The sequence below is a fragment of the Vombatus ursinus genome, unplaced genomic scaffold (assembly GCF_900497805.2).
Source record: "Vombatus ursinus unplaced genomic scaffold, bare-nosed wombat genome assembly UNPS02006493.1, whole genome shotgun sequence".
In the NCBI taxonomy this organism is placed as follows: domain Eukaryota; kingdom Metazoa; phylum Chordata; class Mammalia; order Diprotodontia; family Vombatidae; genus Vombatus; species Vombatus ursinus.
Genome location: NW_020946271.1, coordinates 1 through 20,985, shown reverse-complemented (window position 1 = coordinate 20,985; position 20,985 = coordinate 1). Strand labels below are relative to the sequence as shown.

Below are 20,985 nucleotides of genomic sequence, written 5' to 3'. Positions count from 1 at the left end.
AGTGGGTGAAGCCCGGAAGTTGAGTCATAAAAACCTGGGTCAGCCACTGGCTCGGAATATGGGTCAGCTCTGCTGTGCAAATGAACTTAGAGCCAAAGGTATTCTCCACCCCAGAGGCAAGTGATGCAAAGGAAACACTAGGTTCAAATACTGGCTCCAACATGACTAACGACACAACTCGAGCTTCTAACTAAACCTGCAGCATCTTACAGGAAACTCCTAGTGGGTGGAGTGCTGAGCCAACATGCTTCATACTGTTTTCAATAGAGGATACCGCTGGTCTGAGATCCACGGAAGAGAAAAAGTCTCTCCTCTCCCAGGATCTCAAGCCAGCTCCACCTGAGCAAGCATGCAGCATTGTGTCAACATCCTCTCCACCAATTGGGAATCTCGTGCAAATGATCATGGGCAAATTACTTAACCTCTCTGGGCCTCAGTTTCCCCATCTCTAAAATGGGAATAAATAAATCTTGCACTACCTGACTTCCAGGGGCGAGCTGAAGAAAGTGCTTTGCAAACTTTATAAGGACTATAGATGTGCTGTTGCTACTAGTGCTGGGCATAGGCAAGGAGAGTGGTGAGCACGTCCTAGGAGCTAAGGCTCCCACAGCTCCAGCTAGTGCTGGACCAAGGCTTACACAGGACAGAAGCTGGAAGTTTGTTTTTTTCTTATTTAAACATCCACCTTAGAAAAGAGCCCAAGGCCACATAAAGGGTCTCTCCTTCAATACATACATTGTTCTTCCCAAAGCCCAGGTAGACCAGGTTACTACTATTCCCATTTTACTGATGGGGAAACTGAGACCTCGAGGATAAGTAATTTGCCTAATTGCAGAGGAAGCAATAGCATTGTCCACTTTACAGAGTTCTTTATCAGTCCAGAAAGGTAGGCAATGGAAGCACCATCATCTCGATTATGTGGAGGAGGAGGAGGAGGAGGAGGAAACTCGGGTTCAGAAGGGAGAAGGGACTGGTCCCTGGCCACAAAGCTTATGTTAGAGGCAGGATTCAAACCCAGGTTTCCTGAAGCCTAGGACAGACTGCAAAGCCTACCCGAAGCCCCAGGCCCCCTCGGTGTCTCCTCTGCCCCCAAGGCTGCTCTTCTTTCATTTAAGATGGTCTCTCCCTTGGACACCACCATCATGGCTTCCTGACTAATGGTAGAATTTCAAGTAGGCGGGATAGTTCCTGCATAAACATCCCAGGGGTCCTTGTCCAGCCTGTTCCCACCTCCCCTCTCATGGCCTTGAGATACTAAGCAGACCATGTGTCCCCTGGCAGATGCAGGGGTAGGGGGTGGGGGGAATCCTACACTAGGGGCTTGGGGTGGGGGGATAGGGGAGAACACCGAAAGCCAAGGTAGGATATAGAAAGATTTATTAAGGCACTAAAAGCAAATGGAGATCCGCATCCAGGGCTGGGGTGTGGCAAGGGGGAAGAAGCTACTACTTTGGTGGGACCTGGGATCTCAGAGGCCAAGATGATGGGGCAGGGTTGGTGGGGAGGGGAGAGTTTGGTCTGTTTCTGCTCAGAGGATCTCTAGTTCTCTCCAGCTTGACGGGGTTGGGGCTTGCTGGACAAACTCTGGAACAAGTATGTCTATATCCCCTGGACCTCAGTAGGTCTCAGGCTCCTCCATGCCCCCCAAATCAACCAGGCTGCTAGCCATCACCCCAGCTGCCTGGGAGAGTCTCTGTCCGTCTTCCCACCCTGGGCCTCGTGGGAAGTCCTAGGGTCTCGTGCAGAGAGATAGCCCCAGGAAGGGAAAGCGAGAGGACTGCACAGGCTCTGGGCCCCCCCCCCCCCCAACTCAGGAGGGGTGGAAGGCACAGGAAGGGGCGGCATGGTCAGGGCCGCAAGCTGTGTCTAGGCGGGGCAGGACACAGTAGAGAGACGCTCAGACGTGAGAGAAAGCGTGGCTCTTGCACAAAGGCTTGTCCTTCTTGGAGTAAAAGGTCTTTCCTTCCAGGTTGATCTGGCAGATCTAGAAAAAAGGGAGGCCCAGTCACAGAGTATCTAGAAGAAAGAAGAGGGCCCAAGAAGGGAGCAGCTCTGCAGAGACACTGAAAAGGCAGAGGGAACCCAGGGCTGCCTGCCTCTCTGTAGAGACCAGCCCCAAACTGGGGAGTGACCTGGTCTGGGCCCAAAGGTATGGACAGGACTGCTCTTAAGGATCAACACTAGGAAAGCCTTGGAGCTGGGCTTGAGCCAGGTGGGATGGCCCAAATGGTAGGGTTTGGGACGGGGTCAGAAGAGACCACGCTAGTATGCAATGGGAAGCAGGGCCAGGGCTGATGCTATCCTGCATCGAGGGAGGGGCCTCAGTGTGGGATGGGAAGGATCACAGGATCATAGGACTCCAGAGGTCAAGTCCGGTTCCCTCATTTTACAGATGAGGAAACTGAGGCCCAGATAGGTGAGGTCACACATGCAGTAAGTAACACAGCTGGGATTCAAACCCAGGTTCTCTAAATACAATTCCATCACACAGCGCTGCCTTGAGGCAGCCCAGGGCTGAGGCAAGACTGGGGCCTGGTGACTAGGACCTGGGCCCAGGGTCGGGGCTGGTATAGGGCTGGGTGGGTGCTGGAAGAGAAAATGGCCAGGGCCTCTGTAGGAAGAGGAGGGGAAAGGGGCCCTCACAGCACAGACGAAGCATGAGTCATGCCAGCTAAAGCCCAGCGCCTCCAAGAAACGGTCCCCAGCATCAATCTTGAAGTCACATCCCCGACATTTGGTGCCAAACATCTTCTCGTAGTCTGAGTGGGCAGGAAGAGATGGAGGCTCAGGTCTACGGGTCCATCAGCTAGCCCCGGAAGAGATGCCCTCCAGCCCCTGCCTGCCCCGACCCCCATTTCCCAGACCTCAACACACAAATCTCTCACAGGGACATCTTTATCCCTCCATCCCTGCCCCTCAAGGGAGGATGGGGAGACACTGCCCTGGGCAGGGCGTTTTTGGTGACTCAGCAGAGGTTAGGTTGGGTGGGGTCCTCCCACATGCTCCCTGAATCGGGGATGGTGTAGCCCTCTTGTTGCTGTCATAGCAACTAGGCAAAGCCAAAGAGGGCTGGGGAAGGGGGGCAGGGTCCTGAGCCTTCCAATGCTCTCTGTCCCCAGATTCCACCCTCCCCCGAGCCCCACCTTTACCTCGCTCACAGTAAGGTGCTCCCTCCTCCATGTAAAAAGCCCTGTTGCGAATAGGTGTCTTACAAGCAGTGCAGGTGAAACACTGCACGTGCCAGGTCATCTTGAGAGCGTGCATGATCTCCTGGAGGTGGGCAGGAAGGGGCACAGGACTCCTGACTTTGCCCCTGCCCCTCCTCACCCTGCCCCCACCCCTCCGGCCTCCCCTGCCCCTCTTCGCCCTGCCCCCACCCCTCCAGCCTCCCCGGCCCCTTTCGCCACCCCAGGCCCGTCCCCGGGCTCACTCCAGCAATCTTCTTCTTGCACTTGGCACAGCTGGGTGCATAGCGCATGTCATAGCACCTGGGGCAGAAGATGGAGCCCTTCTCCTCAAAGAAGCCACCCTCCTCCAGCACCTTCCCACACTGGCCACACACAAACTCCTCCGGGTGGTAGGAGTGGCCCAGTGCCACCAGGTAGCGGCCCCTGAGAGGGTGGGGAGAAGGAAGAGCTGCAGAGGCAGGAATGGAGGGGGCCAAGAGGTCCCCTGCAGAATGGGAGCTCCCCTGAGGGCAGGGGCAAGTGTGCATGTGTGCCCCTTGCACATGGCACAGCCTGGCACAAAGCAGGCACTTACTAAAGGCTTGTGGAATGAATGGTTCATGGGGGAGCACAGAAGGAGCCCCACGTTGGGAAGACAGTAAACATGGGCTCTGAGAATCCGCTCCATTCCCTATCTCCTGGGCAAGGCCCTCCCTGTTCTGAGCTTCCACCTTCCCCTTTGTACAAGGACACAGCTGGACCAGGCCATGCCCAACATCCCATCCGGCTCTAATATCACGAACCTATGAAACGAGTTACTCTGAGTAGTTCTCATTCTCATCCTTCCCCCTCCTACCTCTGAGCATCCACAAGGGCCAGGCCCCCAAGCTTGGGATGCACTCCATCATTTCTGCCTGCAGAAACTTTTTCTTCCCCTTCAAGACCTAGCTCAGGTACAACCTCCTCCAGAAAGCCCTCCCTGATTTCCCCACTCAGCTAAAAGGGATTTCACTCCCAAATTTTCCTAGAGCACCTTTCCTGGATCTCTTTGACCCCATAATGTTCTATCTCAGATTGCATTTATTTTGAGTACCTGCTACAGACCTCCTAATAAGAGGGTAAGCTCCTTGAGGTCAGAGGCCACCATCTATTTCTGTGCTGGGTGCCCCCACTCTCCCTTTCCTCTCACTCTCTCCTTCACTCTTTACAGTCTGGCTCCTGACCTCATCCAACTGAAATGGCCCTGTCCAAAGTGACCAATAGTCTTCTAATTTCCCAATCCAATGGCCTTTTCTCATTCTCCTTCACCTCTCTGCAGCCTCTGACACTGCTGATCACTCTCTTCTCTCTAGGTTTCCATGTTACAGCTCTCTTCTGGTTCTCCTCCTACCTACGTGACGGCTCCTTCTCAGTCTCCTGGGCTCTGTCTGCACCTAGGTCATGGTTGTCCCCAAGGCTTTGTGCTGGGCACCTTTCTTTCTATATACTGTTTTTTCTTGGTGATTTCATCAGCTCCGATGGATTCAATTATCATCTGTAAGCAGACGATTCTTAAATCTACAGAAGCAGCCAAGTGGTAGAGTGTAGAGACAGCTGGACTTGTAGTCAGAAAGACCTAAGTTTGAATCTTGTCCCAGACTCTTTGTGTGACTCTGGGCAAGTCACTTAACCTCTCACCCTTGGTTCCCTCATCTATAAAATGGGGGTAATAATAACACCTATCTCACAGTGTTGTTTGTGAGCATCAACTGATTTAGCACACATAAAGCACTTTGCAAACCTTAAAGTGCTATATAAATACTATCTTCATTATCAATTTGTCTAGCCCTAACCTGTCTCCTGACCTCCGGTCAAGTGTGTCTAACCGCTGATTGGACATCTCAAACTAGATGTCTCATAGATGTCTTAAACACATGTCCAAAATGGAATTCGTTCTTTTCCTCCCCAAACCCTCCTGTGTTCCTAACTTGCTCATCACTGTCTGGGGCACCACCATCCTCTAGTCACCCAGGCTCACACCCTAGGTTTCTTCCTCTGCTCACCAGTGCCTCTCGCCCATCCCCATTGCCCAGCAGTTACCAAGTCCTGTTATTCCTTGCTTTGTACTATGTCTAACACATGCTCCCTTCTCTGCTCTGACACAGTCACCACCCCAGTCTGGGTCTTCATCGCCTCACACCTGAATCACTGCAATGGTCTTGGGTGGCCTCCCTGCCTCGTCTCTCCCCAGTGCAGGCCACCCTCCATCCAGCTGTCAAAGTGAGCTTTCTCAAGTGCTAGTCTGACCACATCATCCCTCCCTAAACTGAATTCCAATCCTTTGTTGGACTTTGAAAGCCCTTCACAACCTGGTCCCTTTCTCCTCTCCAGCCTTCTGGCACCCGACTGCCACACAGACCCTGTGATCCATCCTGGCTGCAGCTCGCACACAATACTACATCTCTGGACTCTGACCACCCTCCATCCCTGGAGCTCTCTCCTTCCTCATCTGCACCTTGGGGCTCCCTTCGAGTCTCAGCTACAGTCCCACCTTCTACAAGAAGCTTTTCCTAATTCTCCTTAATTTTAGTGCCTTCCCTCTGAGATGATTTCCAATTCTCCTGTGCAGATGTGTTGTACATAATTACATGTTGTCCCCCCCATCAGACTATGAGCTCCTTAAGAACTGGGGCTGGTTTTTGTCCTTCTTTTGTAGCTCCAGCACTTAGCACAGTGCTGAGTACACAGCAGACACTTAATAAATGCTTGCTGACTTGTTTTCCTTAACAAAAGTTTGTTCAGGGGCAGCTAGGTGGTGCAGTGGACACAGTACCAGCCCTGGAGTCAGGAGGACCTGAGTTCAAATCCAGCCTCAGACACTTAACACTTACTAGCTACGTGACCCTGGGCAAGTCACTTAACCCCATTGCCTAGCCAAAAATAAAAAAAAAAAGCTTAAAAAAAAAGTTTGTTCAGTTGAATTTGCAAATGGAAAAGTGCTACAGAGAGGCAACAAGAGATGGCCTGGGAATCAGGAAGGTCTGGGCTCTGACACATCCTGGCTCTTGGACCCTGGGCCCATCCTTTAGCCTCTTGGTGCCCTGGGTAACTCTCTAAGCCTGTAAGTTGCACAGAAGGCACCAATCTGCATTGAGAAAAGGCCTTCAGGGGCAGCTAAGTGGCGCAGTGGATAGAGCACCGGCCCTGGAGTCAGAAGGACCTGAGTTCAAATCCAGCCTCAGACACTTGACACTTACTAGCTGTGTGACCCTGGGTAAGTCACTTAACCTCCATTGCCTAGCCAAAAAAAAGAAAAAGAAAAAGAGAAAAGGCCTTCTTTGCTGGGAGCTCTCCAAACCATGAGAATCACACACAAATAGGGGGAGAGCTACAGAAATGTGAGCTATTGTTGAAGCTGGAAAGGGTTTTAGAGATCATCTAGCCCAACTGCCTCCTTTTACAGAGGAGGAGCACAGAGAGAGACAGGAACTCGTCCAAGGCTGCTCAGCAAGTCAGAAGCAGAGCTCTTGATTTCTTAGCCAATGTTCTTTCCAAGCCTGCAGGACTCGGGGAGAGGACAGGGGTACGGGGAACGCCACCTACCGGATGACCTTGTGGCACTGGTGGCACACAGGAGTCTTGCTGCTGTCGGGGCCCAGTTGGGCGGCCTGCACGATGGAGTTCCGGTTCTGCACGGGGGTGGGGGTGGCCGGCTGGCTGTGCCGAGTCAGCACGGTGCTGGTCTTGTCTGGGGCGTAGCGCTCCGCAAACGCTGGGTCCACTGCCCAGGGCGGGCGGCTGGCGGGGCCGGAGCTCCAGGGGCTGGTGGGGCCTATGAGGGCCGAGGGCCAGCTCTCGAGGCAGCCTGTGGGCCCTCGCCCCAGCTCCCCACCCAACCTGGCTCAACCCCAAACTCCACTGGTCAGAGGGATACAAGACTCCCCCCCCCCAGCCTCCCAGGCCCAGGCTAACATCTAGAACGCTGGCACTCTCGGAGGTTACCTCTAAGTATCTTCCTGTCCCTGCCCATCCTGCCACCCCCCTGAACCCCAGCAGCCGAAGGAAAAGACATTGAGCAAACCCCGACCCTGCCCTGTCATACCAAGCCAAGCCATAATAGACAAGTGGCACCCTCTGGGCAGAACATGCCAGGAGAGATTGGTTCCAGTTTATATCCCCCCCACCCCTTCCCCTCTCCTGCTCACCAGATCTGGGCTCTGGGGTCAGCACAGTTGAGGCCGGGGAATCTGTCCTTGGTACCTGGCTACAAAAACCCCAGTTGACCTCCACATTGGTCTCTGGCCCAGTGAGCACCACCCTCCCCATAACTGTGGGTCTACCCTGAGACTGGCTGGGCAGCTGGCTCCCCAACCAGCAGCATGGTAACTCCACAATAGCCAGCTCTGGCCACTGCTAGGCCTGACTCCACCCTTCTAGTGGAACCTGAGGCACCCAGGATGGGCAGGGGTCCTCAGGTGGGCAATGAATGAGCTAAGGGCCTCTTGGGTGGCCCCAGATTTCATCCAGGACACAAACCCAAATTCACAGCCCCACCAGGAGAAAAAGCTCAGACCAGGCTTTTGGTGGACAGGCATCAATCAGTGTGTTCCTCATTCCTGCAAGGGCTAAGAAGGAGCCCCTATCTCTGCTTGTACTTGAGCAGCTGAGGCACTCCCAACAGAATGTGAAAACACAGGTGCTCCTAGTACAAGGCAAATTAGGGGGCCTACGTGTGCTCAGGGGGGCACTACTTCCCTTGGCCCCCAGGGTTCAAGACTATACAAGGCCCCTACTCAGAGCAGCTCAGACTGAGGGGGGCAGGCTAGTGGTATTTCTCCCCAAGATCCCTTTGCCAGAAAGGACCCAGGCTGTTTGCAGAAAGTGCCAAGGATGACTAGGAGGCATGTGGTGGTACAAAAAAGCACTGGCCTATGAGTCAGAGGACCTAGGTTCTGGTCTGAGCTATGTCCCTGGGTCAGTCATTTAACATTTAAGAGCCTCAGGTTCCCTATCTGTAAAATTGGGAAATTGGTCTAAGTGATCCTTAGGGTCCCTTCCCAGTTCTGACTGCAAAGCTGTCTATAAGAGAGAAGGGCTTCAGGGATTTCCCTTCCCAACAGGGCTGTGAGATGGCAGGGGAGGGGGCTAAACCTTGGCCACTCAGCATTAACGACAGTTGTCTGTTATCTTTCTGCAACTATAAACAGCGTAGCCCTGCCCACAACACCCATGCCCCAGGGGTGGTATTAGATAACCAGGGGAGGTAGAGAAAGAGTCAGAAGCAGAGACAGAGAGAAAGAAGAATATTTATTTCCACAACTCAGTCCCAACTGTACCCCTCTTAGCTCCCAGCTATGACCATCACATCTGGTACAGCCGGGCAGAAATCCCCGTCAAAGAATGACTCTACTAGAACACACGGAAACAGGGGAATGTGTGACAGATCACTGAGTTTGAGACCTCACATCAAACAAGGGCCCTTGAGCACTGTCCTCCTGAAAGGAAGGCTCAGCCTACAGGCCCGGGGTCTGGGAAATATGGGCATTCTCAAGACTGCCTTAGGCCACCTGTAAGTTGGTAAGCCCTTTGAGGGGGCCAGTCAAGGGAGAAGGGAAAAGGTTACCATAAATCTCCTTGGATCTAAGGGAAGGAAAGTGGGCCCTGGGGGAGATGGAAGAATGGGGAAATGAGGTATCCAGGGCTGAGATGAAGGGTAGCTTCAGGGAACAGGAAAGCAAGCAGCAAAGGTCAGCAGGAGGGCTGGGAGATGGAAACACAGGCAGGCAGATTGGTAGCCAGCCAAGGCCTGTACTAGAGAGCTGGGGGGAGGGTCTGGGCTAGAACACGTTGAGCATGTGGGCAGAACGCTGATGGTGCCAGTCCCGTAGGCGAGTGTAACGGGGGCTCTGCAGCTCCAGGACATACTTTTCCCTGAGGGACAAAGAAGAGAAGGAAAAAGGAAGGAGGAAGAGGAGGAAGGAGGAAGAGGAAGGCCTTGGGTACTTAATCCAAGGTAAGGAAGCTCACCCTAGGCCCAGACACCTGCTGCTCTGGGAGCCACCTATGTCCACAATGCTCCTGGCAAAAAGCCCCCATCGGTGGGGCTCTCTAGAAGCTATCAGGGAGCAGTAGGGCTGGACCAAGGCAACACCAGTGGAGCAGGGGGGCTTGGCCAACTGCAACCAACAAGTCTTACCTGGATTTCTTCAACTGCTCTTCATCAGGGTCTTGCACTGAGAAGGTAGGAAAGGGAGAGAGGGAAGATTAGAGAGCAGGAAAGTCCCATAAGTCCTCCCACTCTCACCCACAATCTTTCCCACAGCACTGCATAAGAACAGGAGGAGCCTGGGCCCCTGGAAGGGGGAGGCAAGGCAGGCAAGAAAGCTGGTGTCCAGCAGGGAAACTTGAAGCTGGATGTAATGAGTGTCTTACTAGGAAAGGCCCTTAATGGTCTGCTCCTTGGAAGAGGACTTGAGAAGGGAGCTGAGAAACAGCCCAGGTTTGAAGGAACAGCAAAGAGGTCCAGAATTTCAAAGATGGAAGGAATGTTGGAGAACATCTGGTCCAGATCCTACCAAAGCAGGAAACCCTTCTCTACAACATCCTAGCTGCTTAGGCCCCTCCTGTGACAGGGAGCTACATGAGGAAGCCCTCTGAGGTTTTGGACAGCTCTGAAAGTGTTTCTTTGTATGTAGAACAAAAATCTGCCTTCTCTACACTTTCTACCCACTGTTGCTAGTTCTGCCCTTGAGGCCAATCAGAAAAACTGACCTTTCTTCCACATAAGAACTCTTTAAGTAACTGAATACGTGAAGAGTGGTGGAGCAGAGCCCATCAGAGCCAAAAAGATCACTGGACTCAGAACCATTTGAGTCCTATGCTATGTGACCAAAGGCACAAAGGAAGTGCTTAATAAGTGCTTGTTGATCAACCGATTTAAAATAAACTCTCTGTGCCTCAGTTTACTAATCTGAAAAATGGCAATAATACATATAATGTTCAATTCACAGAGTTGTTGGGAGGATCAAATGAGATGATGTCGTCATAAAGTACTCTGCAAACCTTCACTGTTGCTCAGTTGTGTGTGACTCTTTGCGACCCCATTTGGGGTTTTCTTGGCAAACATACTAGAGTGGTTTGCCATTTCCTTCTCCAGTTCATTTTACAGAGGAGGAAACTGAGGCAAACAGGGTTAAGTGACTTGCCCAGGGTCACACAGCTAGAAAGTATCGGAGGCTGGATTTGAACTCAGGAAGAGGAGTCTTTTTGACTCCAGGTTGGGCGCTCTGTGCACTGCGGCGCCATCGAGCTGCCCTATTTGCAAACCTGTAAGTGCCAGCTAGATAAATTTCAGCTATTATTTTGTACCCGCCCCAGGCTACAGAAATAGCCAGGGGAATACAGAAATAGTTCCTTCAATTGCCCTCTCCTATGACATGTCTCCAGTTTCCTCCTGATCCCTGGTCACTCTCCTCTGGACATAGTTCAGTTTGTCAAAGTCCATCCTTAAGGAAAGTGCCCAGAACTGGATACCAATACTCCAGATGACCACGGCAGAACTGTCACCTTCCTCATTCTGGATACGACGCCTCCATATGGCAGTCTGTGGACCTGGCTCTCATCTCTGGAAAGGGATGGGACTTTAACCAGATGACCTATGGGGTTCATTTTGACTTTAAAATCCAATATTCCTTTTAATACAGCACGGTCCTTTTACATCAGCTTTCTGGCTGATGTAATCACAGATGATTCATATGAAGCTTGCAGGCCACTAAGATTCTAAGGTCTTTTTCACATGGGTTTCTGTTCCATATTTCCATAATTGATACACACTCTATCCTTCCTGAGTTGTTCCCTCCCAGGCGGTAAAATTCAGGGGTCCACTCCCATCCAGAGTTGGGGATAGCACACATTGGGTCCTACAAACAACCTATCCCTTCCCAGGGTACTTACTGAACTCTGTGCCTGTGAGGTGGGCTAGGATCCGGAAGGATCGGGACTGACCAGTCCCAGGACGTGGCTGCCAATCCTCCGTGTTCTCCATCAGACGCTTTTTACTGGCATCAGGGATTGGCCGAAGGGGCTGTCTGTGGGGAGGGTGGGGTCTGGCTCAGGCCCCCAGATTCCAGGAGGCCTCATCCCACCCTGGTCGTGGTCCCACTAAGTTCCCTCCATATCCCTGCCTAGAGACAATGGAAGTGTGGGGCCGGACACAGACAATCCCAGGGGCTGGGGACAGAACAGGGGAGGAGGCCCCCAAACAGTGAAGAAGGTAAGAATTGCCTCCAGGGGCTTAAGTGAAAGGGTATGCGTGGGGGGGGGGGGGGAGCAGGGGAAGGGGGAAAGGTTATACATCCCCCACGGACCGGGAAAAAGAGAGGGACAGGCAGAGGGGAGCTCACTGACTTGTTAGGGATCTCCACCTGCAACGAAGACAGACAGACAGGGAAAAAGATGGAGAAAAGAGGGACATATAAAGAGGGGAGACAGGAGAAGAGACATAGGGGAAGAGGTCAGATTAGCCACAAGAAATGGGCCAAGTCCACCGAGGGAGCAGGGGTGTGTGTGTGTTTGGGACATGATGTCTGGGAAGATGTCTGTGTTGCAATGACTGGGGGTGACGTTGTCTGTGTGGTCTCATATGTGTGAATGCAATGCAGTGTGGGCATGATGCGGGGGGGAGTGGTGCATGTATGTATGTATGTAATAGCTGGAGGACATGTGCGTAATGAGGATGTGAGTATGGGTATGATGGCGTGTGTGTGGGGGAGGCAAAACTAATGGCTAGAAGGGGTGGTATGAGCATAATGTGTGTGGGTGTGTAGGTGTGTGATGGCATGTATGTATGATGGCTAAGGCTGTGTGCAGTATGCATGTAATGATTGGGGAGGGCTATGTATGTTACAGAGGTGTGTTTGTGTATGCGTAACAGCTAGGTCCTGGGGACCCTATCCTCCTGACCCCAGCTGGGCTCCCACAGCCAAGTACCAGGCATAGGGAGAAGGGCGCTACTGGCCCTTGGGTCCATCTTTCCCCTGTCTGAGCAGCCTCCCCCACCCCCGCCCCACCCTCCGAGCAACCTCTGACACCACAGCTTAGGTCCCTAAGGCTGAGGGCTCCATGCCCAAGGTCAAGGTGATCTCCCAATGCTTCCCCAGCCCTTCCCACAATGCAGCCGCTACTACTCCTCCATAAAGGAGGGAGGAGGAGAAGCCCTGGGTCTCTGAGGGAAATGAGCCTGCCACTTCAGCCCTGACCACCAGGAGTCACTGCCACACTGACCCAGACTAAAGGACTCTGGGAACAGTTTGGTAAAGAAGGGGCAGAGCAGACAGGCACATAGCACAGGCACCAGAGACAGTGAAGAGCACGCGGATCACTGTGCCCATCCCAGCCCTGGCGACGTACCCATTCTGCTGGGGGATGAAGGGAGGTGAGGGGACCGTGCAGGTCCCTGGCTTCACCCCTGTGCTCTCAGCTGGCGAGGCAGCCCCAAACGGGCGGGCGGTCTTGTTGAGGGCAGCGCTGGGTGTGAAAGTATAGCGTGGGGGTTCAGCAGAGGGGGGTGGGTCCTGGGCAGAGACAAAGCAGAGCATAGCATGAGCAGGTGGGCTCAGGGGTAGGGCATGCAGGGGGCAGGCAGTGCTCCAGGCACACACCAGGCATAGGCCCTGCCCAACCCAACCCCAGCACACCCACCTTCCCAGCATGGTTTGAGATCTAAAGGCCCAGAAAAGCCATCCCTTCCCTCCTCTTCTCCCTGAACCCCTCCTCCTTTCCTTGTGCTCAGGAAAAGCAGAGTTCCCTTTCCAGCCTGGGGGCCAGTCCTGGGCTTATAGGGTCCTTATCTCTCTGCTTTTCCCCCCCACAAGGCCAATGGGCAGGATGCCCAGAATGTGGGGGCCACCCCCCCTCCCCACAATAAATCAGCCTCTACAGACAAGGGCCCCAGGAGGAAAGGAGCTGGGTTGGTCACATGTCCCACTCCCCCACATCTGGCCAGAGGCAGGGGGCAGGCCAGAAGCTCAGGTTTCAAGCTGTAGCTGCTGAGGGGCTCATTGCACCAAGAGATGAGCTCATCCCCTCCACCCCAACACAGGCGGGGCCAGGAAGTGGTGGGAACCGCCCCCTGGGGCAACCAAGGCTTGGCTTCCGGGGGAAGGGGTCCAGCTCCTCCTCCCACATTCCCACGTAAGCAGAGAAGGCGGGCACCCTTGGTGCCCCTGGAGGACCATCTCATCCTGCACAGGCCCTTCCAAGGCCTCTGTTTCCCCAGGCATTCAGAACCCCACATGATCTTCACACAACCCTCTACCATTACTCCCTATTAGTCCCAGTCTCCACACCCCATTTCCAAGGCAGAGTCCTAACCTTGGTGCAGAGACAGGCATAGGTACAGGGACAAATTCAGACACTCAGCCCCAGCCTAGCTGCGAGACAGACACAGAGCTGGCCCAGATTACGGCCCAGGATGGGGACAGTGTAGCAGTGCTGAGGCCCAGATTGCAGCCCAGGCTCTTCCCTCAACATTGCTCTTCTGGGCTCATCGCTGGGTGAGGCAGGAGTCACTTCAAAGGCCATCCTCAGAGAAAACAGGCTCCCTCCATCCTCCCCCTCTCCCTCCAGTCCTGCTTGCCCCCACAGGAGACCAAGCCCTAGTCAGCCCCCTCCCAACAAAAGCAGTTACCTACCTTCTGGGGTTTGCTCACAAGGGGCTGGGCCCTGAAACACACATACACAAACACAGAGTTCAGAGTCAGGACAGGGTACCTCCCCCTCCCCCTCAAAATCAGTCCCCTAGGCCTCTTCCAGAGATCCTGCCAGGCACTGCGGCCACCCTTGCCCCACGGTGAGCCATCCTGGGTCCTTCATCCAGAGACACCCTAAGAGCAGTTGACACTTCAAGAATCCTTGACATCCATTATCTCCCTTGAGCCCCTATGAAGTAGGTAGTCTAGATATTGTCCTCAATTTATAGGAAAAAGAAAAAAACAACTGAGGCACAGAGAGGTTACGTGGATTTGCCCCAAGAGATTTATCGCACAGCCAGGAGACAGCAGAGTCAAGAAGAGAAGCCAGGTCCTGCTGACTCCAAGTCTGGTGCTTTTTCCTTCCCTCATCTCTCAAATCTATGAATCTGGTTCCATGGATCAGTCTGGGGAGCCCTCTGGCTTAAATTTGGTGAAGGATAGGGTTTTTTTCAGTGACTATATATACAGAGACCACCCCCAGGCTTGGCTGCCCACAGCTAGAGGAGGTGGGTGTGTGTATGTGTGGGTCTGTGTGTGTGTGTGTGTGTTCTAGAGGCCCTGGATACAGACCCCCCACAGAGAATCAACTTATCCATTCCTGGACCCCTCACTGCCCTAGCTCTGAAATGGAGGCCTTGAAACCAGGCAGAAAGTAGGCAAGAGGGAACAGGAACTGTTTTGGGATCTATGGTAGTAAAATATGGTTACTGGGACCGGTGCCGAGGACTGGAGCAGACAGGAGGGCCAGAGACCTGAGAGGCCAAGTAGCACAGGAGGAGACACCACACCAGGAGTCAAGAGACTTGGGCTCTAGTCCGAGTTTTGCTCCTAACTAGCTGTGTGACCCTGGGCAAGTCATTGCCTGTCTCTGGGCTTCTTTCCTCCTCCGTAACATGAGGAGGTTGGATGAGGGGCCCTTCAAGATTCCAAGTCCAGGCTTCTATCCACTATACCACCAAAAGTAGCTTCGAAAAGTAGCTATTATGAGGTGAAACATGTACTGATTTCTCCTAGTCCTAGGAGGACCAGTTGTGACACATTATCATCTGCCCAGCTTCCTCAAATATGGAATGTCTCAGAAGGAGGGTGGCCCCAAAACTTCTGGAAGGAAAGATGGGAGCGAAGGGGCCTAGGGTACCAACAAAGCTCCCCTCAAGGTTCTGGTGGGGGGTTGGGAGGGGTAGGAAAATGGAACATCTCATCCTGGCTAGACCCAGAAAGGGGCCCCAAAGTCCACGCTCAGGTCACTCCTTGTCACACACCTGCTGAGGCTGAGGCTGAGCTGCTCCCCACAGGCCCGGATCTTGTTCTGAGCTTCAATGTGGGTCAGGTTGCTGGTGTTCTCCCCATCAATGCTCAGGACCCAGTCTCCCACACCCACTCCAGCCATAGCTGCCTTGCCCCCTGGAGTCAGCTGCAGAAATAAAAGTCACAGAAAGTATTTCAGACATAGCATGACATAGTGGATAATGTGCCAGACGACCTGGGTTCAAATTCTCTCTGACACTTACTTGCTGTGTGACTTTGGGCAAGTCACTTAACCTTTTTCTGCTTCAGTTTATTTACCTATAAACTAAGGGACAATGATAGTATCTGCTTCACAAGGGGTTTTCTGAGGATCAAGAGATCAAGATAATAAATCTTAAAGCACTACATAACTGCTAACTATTATTAATATTAGAACAGAAGAGGACCTCAGAATCCAACTCCCTTGTTTTATAATAGTGGAAAGTGAGGCCCAGAGAAAGAAAGGAATTTGCCTAAGGTCACACAGAGAGTAGCACAACTGGTAGGATAATCAAAATCTTCTTGACTCTGAATTCAGGATTCTTTCTAAAACACCAAGGCCCCCCAGAATCCCACTCTGGGGTCAACCGCCAGTAGGTGGTGGGATCCTCTCCCACCCCCACCCCCACCCCCCCCCAGGCTCGGGACAGCTGCTGTGGAGGAGATAAATACTCCTGGCCCAGTTTGGGCCACAAACCACACAGAATTCCAAATCCTGCTTCCTCATTATAGTAGCTCGGAGGGAAGAAAAATAATGTCAACAAGAATGTTTGGGAGAGGGAAGCTTCCTGAAGGAGATAAGGCTTGAGAGAGGTCTTGAAGGATGCATGGGATTTTAAAAGAAAGTTTGAGGGGAGGACATTCTAGGCCCAGGGAACAGCATGGACAAAGGATGCAGGACACTGAGACCAGGCCAATCAGAGCAAGAAGGGGTGTGGGAGATGAGGCTGCACGGGCAGTTCTCCCACCAAATTGCAGAACTCCTCGAAATCTAGATGGGAATTTGGACTTTATCCCACAGGCAAAAAAGAGGCATTGATGGCACGAGAGAAGGCTGAGGTCCGAGTCAGATCTATCCATGTGGCCATGTGCAGGGGGAGAGACTGGAGGGAGGGAGGCCAGTTAGAATACTATCAAATTAATCTTTCCCAAAATGGGGGGAGGGAGGATGAGATACTGAGTAGGCAAATGAGGATATCTAAGTGGAAAGGTTGGAGAAGTGGAAAGAGAATCAATAGTATCAGGGAAGCCAAGGAAAGAGAATGTTTTAAAAAGGTGTTAGTTGATGAATAAAAGTCACTACTGACCTCAAAGAGAACAGTGTCATAGAAACACCCTGGGTGTGGAGTGGGAATGCCTCCTTTGAATCTCAGCTCTCCTACTGGCTACCTATGTGACATCCCTACAACGAGGCAGTTCAATGTTGAATTAAATGTTCTCCAAGGCCCTCGTTAGCTCTGGCGTTCTATGATTTCAGCAGGGTTTGTGAAAGTCAGATTATAGGGGGTTAAGGAGAGGGCACCAGGGACAAGCAGAGCTACTAAGTAGAAGTCTGCCACGGCCATAAGCCAGCAACAAGGTCTGGCTCCCCTGTCGGGAGTCCTTCAAGGCACTCAGGCCCCACTCCCAGGTATCTCTGCTGGAGGTGTGTCTAGATAAGAACAGTTAGGTGAATTCACAACCAGTGGGATGGCCGGACTCCGAAAGAGTAGTTATTAATAGTTCAATGTCAGCTTAGAAAGTCTCCAATGGAGTGCCCCAGGGATCCTATTTAACAAGAGATCACAGAAGATAAAAAGCAAGGCAGATACCTAACATGTTGGATGATGGAGTCAGGATCCAAAATGAGAGAAAAAGGCTTGCTAAACGTGTGATTTCATCTGTGTGTGTGGTGCTACCAGTATGGAAACCTTCTGCCCTTCTATCAAAGCAGATCAGCAACAGCTCTGTAACTTGTTGCCTGGGACACTGAGACATTAAATGGTCCGCCTGTAGTCACACACCAGTATAATTTCAGAGGCTAGACCTGAACCCAGGTCTTCCCAACTCCAAGGCCGGCTCCTTCTATGCACTATGCCACATTGCCTCTCAAGGTAAGATTTAATAAGAATAAATGTAACAGTCCCTTCTATGCACTATGTCGCATAGTCTCTCAAGAAAAGATTTAATAAGAATAAATGTAACAGCCCCTTCTATGCACTATGCCACATTGTTTCTCAAGATAAGATTTAATAAGAATAAAAGGTATAACTTGGTTCAAAAAATCAATTTCACAAGTACAAAATGGGGGGGGCACATAGAAAGCAATTCATTCGAAAAAGATCTAGGGGTTTTAGTAGACTGCAAGTTCAAAGAGTTAAAAGTGTGAAAGGACACCCAAAAAGCTCATTCAATCTTCACTGTAGTAAAGAGAGGCAGAGTCTAAGACCAAGTAGGTGACGGCCTCGATGCAGTCTGCCCAGTGAGATAGTGTCTGGAATGATATGTTCAGTTCTAGGGATCACATTCCAGGAAAGGATAAGCTAGCAAGGACACAGAGGTAAGGAAACAGGGTGAGAAAGGGCCTAAAGATCATTTCATACTAGGACCAGGAGGAATCAGTATATGTTTCACCTCATAACAGCTACTTTTCAAAGCTACTTTTGGTGGTATGGTGGATAGAAGCCTGGACTTGGAATCTGGAAGACCTAAATTCAAATCTGACTCGGATACTGTTGTGCAACCTTGAGCAAATGACTGTATGTCTCTCAGCCTCAGTTTCCTCATCTGTAAAAAAGGCACATTACAGCACCTACCTTAATCTGATTACTGCTAAGACCAAATACGTAAGTTATAAGCTTGAAAGCCTTAGATGTCAGCTACTATTGTTATGGATAAGGATAGGGCCTAAAACTGTGATTTTATTTATATAGGGAACTCCAGATGAGGAAACTCTCTCCAATAAGGCAGGCCATCTCCTTTTTTGGCAGTGTAAGTCTTAGAGATTTACCCAGAGATCTGAGACGCTGAATTCTTACCTACGGTCACACAGCCAGCTTGTGGTAGAATCAGGGCATGTCCCAGGATAATTATTTTAATTATTATTTGAAGGGCAGTTGTGTGTAAAAAGGGATGATAGTTGTTCTGCTTGACTTCAGAGATCAGAACATTCAGGAAAAATGGGTAGAAGGGAAGGAGAGGCAGGTTGAGGGTTTGACATAAGGAAAACCTTCCTAACACTTAGCACTAACCAGAACGGGCCTGAGCTGCTTCAGGGGGCAAAAGGCTTCAGGCTTTACTCCAGGTCTTCGGGCAAAAGCTGGAAGACCACTCATCAAAGATGTTACAGAGGAGAGTCTCATTATAGTAAGGACTGGACCAGCTGCCTTGGAGGCCCCTTCCAGCTCCATGACTCTGCTGCCCAGGCAGCCACAGCCTCCCCCACAGATATACGAAGACTTGGGGTTTGGGCCTTCTCCCAATGCCTTGGTCCCCAGCAGCTCCAGGCCAAGCAGAACAACTTCAACTACTGCCCTGCCTCTCTGGCCCTGAGACCCAAGGGTGAGGCAGTGATTTCTGTGGGTGGCAGGCACTGACTGAGGCCTCGCAGGCCCACAGCCTCCATCCCCCAACCACAGGCATCTCCCAGCCCAGCGCATCTTACCCCCTCCCCCCACCACCCCAGACATTACCTCATCAACCAGGCCTGAGCCCAAAAGCAGCTCCGCCTCAAACCCTAGGGTCAGGGAAGGGAGGAACGGGGGGAGGGTCACAGCTCCAAGAGCTCTGGGAGGGGACCACCCACACCCTAGCCCCTCCTCTATTTGTTAGGGCTTGGGCCCACAGCCCCACTGGGGGCCCAGACACCCTCAGGTCATAATGGGCAGGCAGTATCCTCACCCAGCCCTCAGGGCCTAGTGCCATCTCTTATCCAGAAGAAAGAGGTCTAAGACCGCATGTCTCACAGAGGATAGGGAAGTTCTTGTTCCAGGGAATGGCTGCCTCCAGGCTCCCCCAAACTCAGTTCTGACAGGCAGGCTCTGCCTTAGTCTGCGCTCACAGGACAGTGTCTGGCTGGGGCTCAAGACAGGAAAGTATGGGGCCAGCAGCAGTTGCATTCCTGGGCAAAGCAGGGTCACTCTGGGCCCCCTGACTTCAAGCATCCTCTGTACACAGAAAGCTTACCCTGCAGTAGTTATCAGATCACAGCCATTAAGTCTAAACCCCTCATTTCACAGAGGAGGAAACTGAGGTCTAGGGAGAAGTGATTTGCCCAGGGTCATAAAGGTAATAAATATGAGGTACGATTGGAACCCAGAACTTCCTTATTCCAACTCAAGTGATCTGCCTCTCATTCAATGGATGGGAACTAGACTGGAGTATGTGGTTGGGGGGGGGGCCGAGAAGAAAAGGGGAAATACCATCTACTCCATTAGGGTACCCAGCCCCTCCACAGAAAGGACAGGAAAACCAGAAGGTTCTGGACTTTGAGAATCAAGGGTAGGGGGAGAATGACTCTTAATACCTTAGGAGGGGGGGGGTTTCTGGCATCAGTCAAAAACTGGGCATGGGGTCCTGGCATCCCCCCAGCCTCCTACAATAACCACCTTCCTGACCTCAGCAATCTTTGACCACCCCAAGTCCTGGCCAAAGTCATCAGAAGGACTCCTTGAGCCAAGCTTGCAGGATGGGGGCAGACGGAGAGCAGAGAAGGTAGAAATGGGGGAAGGAAGGGAGTGGCCCACTCACAACCCAGAGGTGGAGGATTGGGTGGGAGGGAAGCAGAGTGTCCAGATTAAGGAGATGGTCATCTCACCAAACTCGGCACTGATCAGAGCACATCCAGAACACTGTGTTCAGCTCTGGCCACCACATCTTAAGAAAGATATTAACAACCCAGAAAAGGATCTTAAGCTCACTCCACAGGAGGATCAGTCAAAAAAAAAAAAACTGGGGGTGCTCAGCCCGGAGAAGGAAAGGCTTAGGGGGAACAAGAAAGCTATTCTCAGGCATCTGAAGAGCTGTCAGAAGGAAAAAGGAGTAGTCAGTCATTCTGTCTGGCCCCAGAATCAGGAGCGATGGGGAGAGCTGCAAACGGGCCGATTTAGGCTTGATGTCAGGAAAAACAATTAGGGCTGTCCAAAAAGTGGAATGAGCTGCCTCGGGAGGTTCATAGGATTCCCTTCTTCAAGTAAAAACTGGATGACCATCTGTCAGTTACTTCTACAAAGTTTTCTTGTACTGGTATTGGCTGGGCAGGGCAGCCCCAAAGGTCCCTCTGGTTCTGAGATGCTAGGATTGGGAGGTAGGGGGGCAGCTGGTGGCAAGGCAGGCAGCCCCTCAGGAACCATGGCCCCAGCTCACACTCAGTGAGGGATAGTGCCTGCCCCAGGGCCTGAGGAGGCCAGTCGCCTACATCTTCCCTTCAGGCACCTCCTTGTCCCTGACCAGCTATCCTTCTCCTTCCCTCCCTCCCTCCCTCCGCCCTTCCTAAAGCCATACACCACACAGTCTCCTCTTGGCCTCCAGCATGGGTATGGAACTAACCTAGTGGCCCTTTGGTACCTCAACTTACCCAAAAGAAAAAGAATTGCATGTCCTTTACCAGCCCTGTCCAAAAGATAGAGGACTCCAAGCCCTGGGCAAAGCAGAGCTATTCTCGGCCTCCCAGGCAGGAGTGAATCAGACTAAGTTTTCTTCTAAATCCAGGGTGGGGAAAAAAGACACTTTGGACAAGTGCCTTTCTCTTTGGGGCATCAATTCCTCATCTAAGAAGCGAGGAGCCTGTACTAAAAATGATCTAAGGAGTCTCCTAGTTGTGA

At 52.0% G+C, this 20,985-nt stretch overlaps 1 protein-coding gene across 1 annotated transcript; it reads right to left on the bottom strand.

Annotated features, from left to right (window-relative positions):
- Positions 1-1,360: 1,360 nt before the first annotated feature.
- LOC114033013 (PDZ and LIM domain protein 7-like) lies at positions 1,361-18,899 on the bottom strand (the record flags this gene model as incomplete). The annotated part of the gene is made up of 12 exons (XM_027848453.1): positions 1,361-1,984; positions 2,644-2,759; positions 3,150-3,270; positions 3,431-3,611; positions 6,750-6,978; positions 7,352-7,410; positions 9,343-9,379; positions 11,100-11,233; positions 12,555-12,718; positions 13,838-13,868; positions 15,160-15,318; positions 18,425-18,899. Coding segments are annotated over 12 exons (1,793 nt in total), but the record flags the coding sequence as incomplete, so codon positions are not given.
- Positions 18,900-20,985: the final 2,086 nt, after the last annotated feature.